The 10,834-nt window shown below is 37.2% G+C and overlaps 2 protein-coding genes across 2 annotated transcripts; both read right to left on the minus strand.

Moving 5' to 3' along the window:
• Window positions 1–5,867: 5,867 nt before the first annotated feature.
• On the minus strand, window positions 5,868–7,549 carry GCK72_003837 (uncharacterized protein; the record flags this gene model as incomplete). The annotated part of the gene is made up of 4 exons (XM_003099111.2): window positions 5,868–6,250; window positions 6,806–6,919; window positions 6,971–7,103; window positions 7,352–7,549. 4 exons carry the CDS (start codon window positions 7,547–7,549, stop codon window positions 5,868–5,870), a joined length of 828 nt encoding a protein of 275 aa, XP_003099159.2.
• A 2,050-nt stretch (window positions 7,550–9,599) lies between these two features.
• Window positions 9,600–10,541, minus strand: GCK72_003838 (uncharacterized protein; the record flags this gene model as incomplete). Its single annotated transcript, XM_003099083.2, has 3 exons — window positions 9,600–9,982; window positions 10,031–10,289; window positions 10,344–10,541. 3 exons carry the CDS (start codon window positions 10,539–10,541, stop codon window positions 9,600–9,602), a joined length of 840 nt encoding a protein of 279 aa, XP_003099131.2.
• Between the last annotated feature and the right edge of the window lie 293 nt (window positions 10,542–10,834).

Consider the following 10,834-nt stretch of genomic DNA (forward strand, 5'->3'; position numbering starts at 1 on the left):
TCCCCTTCTTCACCGTCTCCTCACCCTTCTTCTCTCACCGCATCGGTGGTTCAGTGGTAGAATGCTCGCCTGCCACGCGGGCGGCCCGGGTTCGATTCCCGGTCGATGCAATTCTTTTTTTGTTTTTTTGAAACAGTGTCATTTTTCATTTTTTGCTTTTTGTTGTTGTAAAACTCACCTAAAATTGAAGCCATCCCATCCGATACAATGACCATACCAGAAATTGTCAGTTTTACACACTTCGTCACATGCTTGATGATCCAGAAAAGTGCACGCACCTCTGTAAATAAGGTTGTTGGAAGGTTTTTGGAAAGTTTTTCCCCGCCTAGGAATACTTAATGAGGCGTTTCGTTTTGTGGTCGAAAATGGTCAGGCGGCGCGAAAAAAATCATGGAAAACGAGATTTGAAACGCGTCGGAACGAATTATGGGGGAATGGCTACAAAACGCGCGGGAAAGTATAAGGTATTGAGACAATGGAGGTGTAACAATACGGGTGTTCTAAATTGTGGCTTGGTTTGACTGTCAAAAAGGGGTTTATGGCTTGTGATTATAGAAAAGTAGGTGGAAAGTGTCTAGTTAAACTAGAAAAATCTGAAAAAAATGAGTGTTCTTTTCACGAAATTTGCAAAAAAACTTGTATGAAAATGGTCTGAAAAAAGGTTTTCTGATAAAATGTAATAAATCTGAAAAGCTAAAGTCTTGAGAATTTCAAATCCGTTTCTGAATTCTATCTAGGACAAAAATGGAAAAGATACAACGTTTTGAAGGGTGTCTAGTAGAAGAAGAAATTCTAATACATTTTCAGAATCCTTGTGATTCCAGCGTTTTAGACACATGTATTTTTTTGGGTAACGCCACATAAGTGAGCCAAGTTTTACCTTGAAATTGAGAATTGCAATTTTTGGTAAAAAAGCCGCGCCCGGTCGCACAATTGTTGACACGGTGACAAAAAAGACTTGCCTAAAATGTTACGTGTATTTGTCGTATCTTTCAGTACATACCAGAGTTGTACGGAATGACATTTTTCGATTTCCGGAATCCGGAATCCGGAACCGGAATGACGAAATAACTCGGAATTCCGGAATTTCGGAATACGGAATCCGGATTCCGGACAACTCTGACACATACCGCGACGCGTGCGCAACGCGACTTGGAAAAAATTCAAATCTGTTGGTTGCGGACCTTTTTTTTGTTGAAACTGCTCATATTTGAAAATTAAATTTCTGGACTTCTACACCTCCTGAATAACCAATGAACAGATTTGAATTTTTTCCAAAATAATATAATTGCGTTTTTCAATTTGCTCATTAGTTTTCGAGAAATCGATCAAATTCCGAATTTCTTTCAATTTTTTGTTATTTTCTCGAGAAATAATGAGCAAATTGAATAACCGTCCTACAGAAATGTGTAAAAATCTCCGGAGCACGATTTGAGCTATCATTCGTTGGATAATGTTGAGAAATGAAAAAATCCCGTAGATTTTTTCGAAATCAAAATGAAAAATTGCCTTTTCGACCTGAAATAATATCTGAAACCAGGATTTTTTGGATTGAATGGTTGGATAATGCTCTCACAAAAATTCTAAAACTGAAATTTTCTTACTTTTGACCTTGAGCTGTTCGCTAAAAATTAAAGTAATAACGTTTTAGGCCTGCAAATTTCTCAAATTTTTCGTTTCATGAGGGTAGATCAAAAATTTCCTTGCAGTTCTTACTCGGAGTATGGGAGACTGTGAATTGTCAAATTTTATTTTTTCAAGCATGGCTTAAAATTTTTTAAAATTGTGAGCCTAAAACTTGCTCAAAAACTTGCTGAGTTACAGATTTTCAAAAAAATACAAAGTATTCATCCAGATACACTAAAAAACTCCTCGAACTATGCATTTATGAGATCCTAGTTTTTTTCCTTGCGAAATCTCCAAATTCTCGCTCGTTTATAATTTAAAACCAGATCTTTAAGTCAAAAACTAAAAAAGTTATAGATTTTCAAAAACTTGGAATTCTTAAAATTTCCATAACTTCCTATTTTTCAGGCCAAACTCAAAAATTCATAAACTTCAAGAGTCCGCTAAGCAAAATCTTTCACATAAGCATAATTATGACATGTATTGATCATTTTTTTCATCCCCATAACAGACCGTTACGACTGACACTAAACAGGTGAAATAATAGCTAACTTGTCATTCTTAGAACGTTCTTGCGCAATTCCCACTATTTTGCCTCCTAAAATAACCAAAAAAGCTATAATTGTGTACCTTTTCTAGCCTAGCTGTGTCAGACCCGTACACCATGCCCCACCCCACATTTCAATAAGTTCATGGAATCCATTAGGTGACTTCATTAGAGCAAAAAAGTAAATGAGTCGGGCCTTGTAATGCAAAAATCTGGATATCTGGACACACAAACATACAGACAACCCCCCCCAAATCTATTCCAAAACCTTCAAAAATCATTCTCTTTACCTTATAAACCAAACTTTGTACATAGGTATACTACAATCTATCCAATAACCCATTCCCCTGAAAAATGACTAAAAAATGACTGAAAAAAACCCCATTTTCAATTAGTTTCCAATCTCGGTCTTAGGTCAAAAGTCAAAATCGTCTATTCAATTCTCTTTCTTCCCATTTATGACTAACCCATAAAATCTACGAACATGTCTTTCAAAGAAGAGGAAAGAAGACCGTTTAAAACCCCTTTCAAGAAAACTGTTTGATAATTGCAAACGGGGAGGAAGAAGAGGAGAATTTGCACGTTTTTTTCTTTCCGTTTTTGAATAGAGGCTAGAATGGAGGGCCACTTGAAATCAAAGGTCGATTGGGGGCGACTACCCATTCAAGAAGGGCAAAAACTGTTTTTTTGGACACTTTTTTTAATACTCCACGCTTCATACAACCGCGCTCTACAGAAACCGAAAAAAAAATAGCGTGCGAAATTTAGAGATTTGGAGAAAAAGAGGCATTTTCCAAGGGGGTTTCGGTGGAGCGCAGTTTTATGAACTGTGCATCGTTAGGAAGACAAAATTTTTGAATCACGCGGTTATCATAAGCTGGTAGAGAGCTTTCGAATGAATTGAATTTTTGTTTCGAGACCCAAAAAATTCCGCGTTGTTCAAAAGCCCAAGCATCAATTCTACAATATTTTTTACAATTTCGCTGTGAGACCCAAAATTGCACTTTTTTCAAAAATTTTCAACACATGCCATGATTATACTCATTTGAAAGCCCTCATTTAGTTGATTCTGGAGCTATAGAAATTTTTGAGTCTGACCTGAAAATTGGGAAGTTATGGCAATTTTAAGAATTTAAAATTTTCGAAATGTTTCGAAAATCTGTAACTTTTTTAGTTTTTCACTTAGAACTCTGGTTTTAGGCTATAAATGAGCAGAATTGTGAGATCTTGCAAAAAAAAAACAAAGAAAAAATAATTAGGAACTGAAAAATTTTGAAATAAGCATAGTTCGAGAGAATTTTGAATTTTTTGAAAATCCGTATTTCGGTAAGTTTTTAAGCTAGAAAATTGGTTTAATGCTTAAAATTTTCCAAATTTTTTAGTCATGTCAATAAAAACCGAAATTTGTTCAAAAACACTTGAAACATCAACTCCCAATCTTCAAACTCCAAAATTCTGTGATTCTGGTAGCTTCGTACCAATAAAATCGAATGTAGGCTTAAAAAAATGCATAATTTTAAGTGCTTTCAGGAGCGTGGACTTAAAATAGTTTTAACAGAAGAAAAACTCTTTAAAACACATATTATGTGCTTAGATTGACTTTTTGATCTGTTTGGACTCCGGTTTCGAAAAATTTAGCACTTTTTTCCTTTTTTGTCCTCTCTGACTACAAAAATCAAACCACCTCAAGTTGACCGCTACTTATCTCAAACCGCAATTTTCTCAAGTTTTGTACCCCCTTTGTCTATTAATAACTAACCTGACCCTGAACGGCTGCCATAAGAAGAGAAATGCGAAAAAGAGGAAAAGCATGGCGGCGTCGAGATGTCGGGGCGTGAGACGTCTTCTAACTTCTTCTAACTTCTTCAGAAGATGAAAATGGAGGGAAGGGGGCGGAGCCTATGAATGATACTTGTAAAAGGGAGGAAGGAAATAGTGAAAGTGAATGAATGGGTTGGAAGAAGAGGGGGTGTCCAGAAGATTCTAGAAAAACGAAGAAGAAAAGATGAAGAAACTGTAAACATTTTTTGTTTCAGTTATGGTTATGGCTATGGTTATTGAAACAGAGAGACCTGCCTGCCGGGAGAAACTATGATGTCATTCTAAATGTCTGTTGGTGTGTAGGGGTTGTCCAGACATAGTTTTTCTCATTGATTTCTGCCGTTTTTAGCTAAAATTAGAAAATCGTGATGAAAATAATCATCTAATAAAATATAACAGTGCAGAAGAGATGTCAGCTGGAAGTTTTTCATGTATACTCTCCTAACTAATTTTTTTTTAATTTTCAAAAAATTACTAGCTGTACACGTTTACTTGGTAACTATGCAGTACCGCTCAAAAGTGTATTAAGTTTTGCTTTTTCTAGTTGAAAATGCCCAACTTTGAGAGTGTGTCATAGTAAAACTAACTGTTCCACAAAATAAATTTTAATGGATCATACAGATCAAAGGTAGGTCTCTATTTTTGTAGTTGACAACCTTTTTGTACAAACACTCCCTAGAGAGTTACGTATCGATAAATTAATTTCTCCCTCAAATTGTCCCATTTCAGTGCAAAATAGTGCTATTTTTAAGCTGTAGCCTAAAAATGACCATAACTCTCTAGGGAGTGTACGTACAAAAAAGTTGTCAACTATAAAAATGGAGCTATATTTGTGATCTATACACTCCATATGCAATCAATATTGTGAGACTATCAGGGAGCCCGTGTCACACTCCCAAAGTTGACCATTTTCAACTAAAAACTGCAAGTTTCGCTTTCTTTACGGCCAGTACTGTACATTACGAAATGCCTTTTTTTTAAAGACCTGACAAAATGCTTATGTTTACCATTTTATAATTTTAAAATGCAATGTTTTGAAAAATTTCCGCCTGTACACGTTAACTTGGTAACTATACATGTTTGAGATATTATTGAACCGTTTTTTTTTCCAGACGTGCACAGTAATTGTTGCTAAATTTATAAAGCTCTACGAAGCCCCAAGTACTTAAAGACTTTCTCTAGTTGAACCTGGAATTAAATGGAAATTTTCACTCCATTTTCAAAATTCTTTTGCAAAATGTTTTTGAAAATCCATTGATAATTTCTTCCTCTCTTCCCTATTGCTCTCAAAAACCTTCCTCTTTCATCATGAAGAAAAAGTTCGGAGAATCGTTTTCTATGCTCTTCCTCTCTCTCACTCATTAATTTCTTATCAGTTCATACATTTCACCTTTTGCTCTTTTGTTGGTCTAATAATCACCTTTTTGTTGAGAATTCTACAGTATCCTGTTCTGGAATTAATTTATATAGTTTAAAATTGTTTTTGAAAATTTTGTTAGCATAAAGGATTTAAAAACACATAAAATAAAAAAAGAAAGTGAATTATCAACTTGTCAAAATCTATATGCATCGATTGCCCAGCCGCCGATATTTTCGTAAAAATGGAAATCCTGTAATTACCAGATACATACACCTGAATTTGTTGTCTGTCTGTCCCTCTGTCTCTCTGTATGTCTGGAATCTGGATGGCGAGCTGTCGATATTTGTATAAAAGTGGAAGCCCTTAACAAACAGATAAGTCTAAAACTGTTCTTTGTCTGTTACTCCGAATCTCCGGAAATCTTTTTGTGTCGATGGTAAAATAAACAGTTATGGATTTTTGGAATGCTTCATTACTAATTGAGAAAAACAACAAAATCTCTTCAACATCTACTCAACAAGACGCGGGACGCTTACAAATGAAGATCGACTCATCCCCACAGTTCTCCGCAAACCAGTCGTGTCCAATACCAATGCTATCAACTCTGTACTGCAGACAGTTCCCGTCTTTATGGTATTTTGTCGTCTCAAAGTCGTCACTCGACCCATCCAACCATTTGATCTTCGCGTTGGCTGAAGTCAGAGTGCCTCCGAGCCAATACAGTCCCCAATCTGCATAGAGCTGAGCAACGAAACGATATTCGAGGAAACTATGGATGGAGGTCATATGGGCGTTTATTGATTTGCAGTGATTTTCAGCGTCTTGGAAATTCTTTTGCTGTTTGACAAGAGTATAACAGTGGTTCTGGTAGTTGTAGTCACAGTTCGAGTGGCAATCTGAAAATCTGTTCTATACCTCTGTTGTGTACTCCTCGTGGACAGTTTTTTTCATTTTCCTCATTTTCTGAGGTTTTTTCAAGACTAACAACTTACATTAAAGATTGCAAGCAATTATCGTAAATTAAAACTGAAAAAATGTCAGAAACAGTATTTCACCGAGTTTTCATCAATTTCTGTCATTTTTTCATTAAAAACTGGGTGTTGCTAAAGTTATCAATCAGTTTAGCACCTCAAGCAGCTTATTTCACAAAAAATCCACAGAAAACGGTAAAAACAGATGCAAAACTCAACCAAAACTAGTTTCCACCTTGTCCACGAGGAGTACACGGTTTGATTTTGCGGTTTCAAGACGGAGCACATAACTAGCATATTTATGATGGTTCTTACAACTGTGCTACGCTGTAAACGTTAAAAACTCGATACTTATCCGTGTACTCCTCGTGGAAAAGAGGCAAACACTGTGATGAGTGTGTTTTCACTGTTTCTAAAGTATTTTTATCGAAAAATGCTCAAATTTTGAAGGCTATATGATTTGCAATGGAGCATACTTACCTTTTTGAGTCTCCTGAAGCTCACAAACAAATGGAAGTGTCTTGTCACACGACTCGCTCTGCCATTTTCCGGAGCCAACATTCAACTGAACACATACGTCGCCACTGGGGATTCCTGCAAGAACATCAGGACATCCGGACACACCGGCACACCAAGTGAGCTTACCTCCGTTGAAATTATTATAGCCGCCAAGCATATCAACGTCGTCCCACTGACATTTACCTCCCCCGCACATTAAGCCTAGCCACGCTGTGGAGACACCGGCGTCTTGGAGGAATTGGACGAGCGCGCGGTTGTCCTGAATAATGTTTCAGATATTTATAGATTTTTAGATGTGAAGAAAGCTGACGTCGTGAGGATTCAGAATCTGTTTTCAGAATTTACCTGGGAACAATTTGAGCGGAGTTACACAGGTTTTAGTTTGGAAATTTTCAAAGTTCGAGTTAATTACCTTATAACTCTGCTCATTTGTCTTTTAGAAAAAATCTGAAACCAGATTGAGAATCCTCACGACCACGTCTTTCTAGTCATCCAAAAATCACTCACAACAGCATTTTTTGCCAAACCCATCACAGCGCCACCATTGAATCGACAAACTTTCTCCGCATTCGAATAACTTTTGTACTGTCTGACCAGAGCTAGACACCTATTGTTGACCATTTTGAATCCGCTGGCACACACTTTTTCAGCGGTGGAGAAGGAGGTGTAAGCAAGGAGAGGAAGGAGGATGAGAAGGGGCTTCATCTGGAAAAAATCAGGTGTAGGGGGAAATTTTTAGGGGGGAAATAGGTAAAAAGAAGAAAGAATGCTCTACTGCTCTGTCACGAGGTGCCTATCAACTAACACTGAAAATCTTGCATAGCTAGATAGACCATTGGTAATAGGAACCGCAACGCAACCGCAACGCGTCAGTGACAATTTCATAAGGGACTATTAGCGACGAGTCTTTCGGTACCTTGGTGGCCACGACGGTCTGGCAGAGGTTTAGGCTTAGTCATATTGCCAGGTTGGCCACTGTAACTATTTCCAGTGTAAGTTTTCTTACATTTCTCAAAAAGTTTATTATAAATTATGTCATTTTTTAATCAGCGCGTCTTAGTTAGTATTTCAGCCAATTTTCAGCAATTTCAACGGTCATTGTAACTTTTGTCAGTGTAACATGGTCAGTGTAAGTTCGTTCCGCCTGCAAATTTTTGATAGACTCCCCGACAAAATTTGGAAGTTTTTGGAATTTTGTAAGGAACACACGTGCGATTTGCATGATATAGACTTAGAATAAGGAAATAGACACCGTCAGAAATCTTAGACACCGTCAGTGACGCGACCGCACCGCACCGCATACCCCTAAATTTAAAAAAATGCGAGCCCCTTGAGTGGTACCAAGAAATTATACCAATCCAAAAAATCAAATATAATAAGAAACCCCGTCCACTCACCCTTTTATACTCACTTCTTACTGTAACTATAATCCTTTGTGCAACATGCTTTCCACGTTGCAAGTCATCTTATCATCGTTTTGATGCAACAAACAAAACGATTAAAATAATTTCCACGACAAATAGAATACTGTAGAATTCGAATAAAACTAATTTAATCTGAAAATGGTTTTAACTAGCCAATCAGAGAGCAAAATGTGAAATGTATGAACTGATAAGAAGTTGGTGAGTGAGAGTGAGAGTGAGAAAGGAAGAACATCCTGTTTAGAAATAGATGGGGATGTGATTCTTTCTATTTATTGTGTAAGAGAAAGAATTTCGGAGAATAATGGGAAGTGGGAGAGGAAGGAATTATCAATGGATTTTTTCGAGTTGATTTTGTTTCATATTAGGTTTTTGTTTGTATGAAGTGTACGATATTTCATGCTGAATAATTTTTTGTTACTTCAGATTTTAGTGAGAGTTGTTTAGCTTGCTTATTGTTATAAGCGTCACAGAATATGTCTTTCTTCTCTCCCTTTCTCTGGCTATTTTAAATTGTTTCTCGATAGTACCTAATTTTTTCAAGGTCATACTATTTTGTATAGAGTTTGTATATATTTTCACTTTTGTAGTTGACAGCTTTTTTGTAAGAGATCCGTTTGAAAAGTTATGACCTATAAAAGTCAGGTGGTCTTAAATTGACAGACAGTAATTAGTTTTTTGAAATGTCATTAACAAATTTTCTGTCTATTGATCAAATAATTTGTAATTATAAAGGATTTTTGACGTATATCTTATCTGAAATGTTGCAGTAAGTATTTTTACTAACTTTTACAATTCCAAGTAAACCGTCAACTACTTAGAAAATTAAAACTGTTGAAACCTTCTAACATTTTGCATTCGATACACGTTTTTAAATAGTCTTTAGTATGCAGAGCATCTCAACTCACTACGACATTCCACAGCTGTTCCTATGACTATCCCGCCATAATACGGTAGTACTTAGGATTCTATCTCACCATATCACACATTTAGATACTCATTTTTTATAGTTGACAACTTTTTGCAGAAAACTCCCAAATCAGATAACTTTCTTCAAGTTGGAAAATTTCATGACAAAATTTGAGCATAATATCCTTTAGGAACCCTGGAGTCGAGTAGATTGATCCGGAGACAAACAGACAATCTTCATAAGAACATTTGTCTTTTTTTTATTCCAATAAACCGTTTTTAGTTATCGTTGAGTCTTTTTGTGAGCTTGTAATTCTAACTTTTATCTTAAACATTTTGAAAGCATGATTGTGGTAGCTCAATAACATAACTTGCATTTCATAATACTTCATTTATTACTAAATTCACATGAAAACCAGGTCTATTCAACAAGACGCTGGCCGTTTACAAATGAAAGGAGTCATTCCTTGACAATTCTGTCCATAATAACTAGTACCCAACGATCTATCATCAACTCCATACTGCAGACAATTTCCATCGATGATAGTCTTGCCGAACGAGAATTCTCCCTGGGATCCATCCAACCATTGAATCGGTGAATCATTAGAAGCACACAGTCCACCAATCCAATATTGTCCCTGGTTACGGTACATTTCAGCCAGGAGTCGGAATTCCAGGTAGGTGAGAACAGAGGTCAAGTGGGAGTTTAGCTTCTTGCAGATGTTTTCAGCGTCGGCAAAACTTTTCGGGGTAATGATTCGCACGTAGCAGTAGTTATTGTAGTTTACTTCACAGTTCGAGTTGCAGTCTGGAAAAAACTCAAATTATTATCAATAGAGCGCAATTTCATCCTCACCTCTCTCCGTAGGCGGTAGCTCACAAACATACTGCATAGGCTGATCACAGGACTGACTGGTCCATTTCCCGGATTGCGAATCGAGTATCACGCATTCCTGGGAGCTGAGGGGGTAGCCAGCAGCGAAATTGTTATAGTCATTGAGGCCATCGAGATCATCCCATTGACATGTCGAAGTATCGCCATTAGAACATTTCAGACCAATAAACACATTGGCGACATTCCAGACGGAGAGGAAATTGACCACCGCTCGATTGTCCTGAAAAACATGAAAGATTTTGGGAAAAAAACGACACACAGATATATGTATTACCACTGCATTCTTCGAGAGCACTACCAGGCCACCTGAGTTAAAGCGGCATGTCTTCTCAGCGTCATAATACATCTGAGGGGTCTGCATGAAAGCGAGACATTTGTTGTTGACCATCGTGTAGCCGTCGCGGCAAACTTGCTCTGCATCGATATAGGAGAATAAGACGATGGGTACGAGGAGGAGGAGGTAGGGCTTCATCTGGAAAAAAAGTTTCATAGGGATTTGGGGGGAACAGTGACAATGACGGAATCGTAAACACTGAAATCACAAAGGCAGTAACAAAAGCGTTTAGGTTATGCTACCCGATTTTTTCGTCAATGTCCGTGATCAAAAGGAGGACGTCAGCGGCTCGCCAGGTTTATCGCGGACATTGCCAAAATTGGTCGTATCTCGATTCATTTGAACTTTTTTGAGAATTTGAAAACAGTTTCAGAATCCTTGTGATTTCAGCTTTCCGACCGCGTTTGGACTGGCTGCAGTGACCCTATAGT

This window comes from Caenorhabditis remanei, chromosome II, assembly GCF_010183535.1.
Source record: "Caenorhabditis remanei strain PX506 chromosome II, whole genome shotgun sequence".
Classification (NCBI taxonomy): domain Eukaryota; kingdom Metazoa; phylum Nematoda; class Chromadorea; order Rhabditida; family Rhabditidae; genus Caenorhabditis; species Caenorhabditis remanei.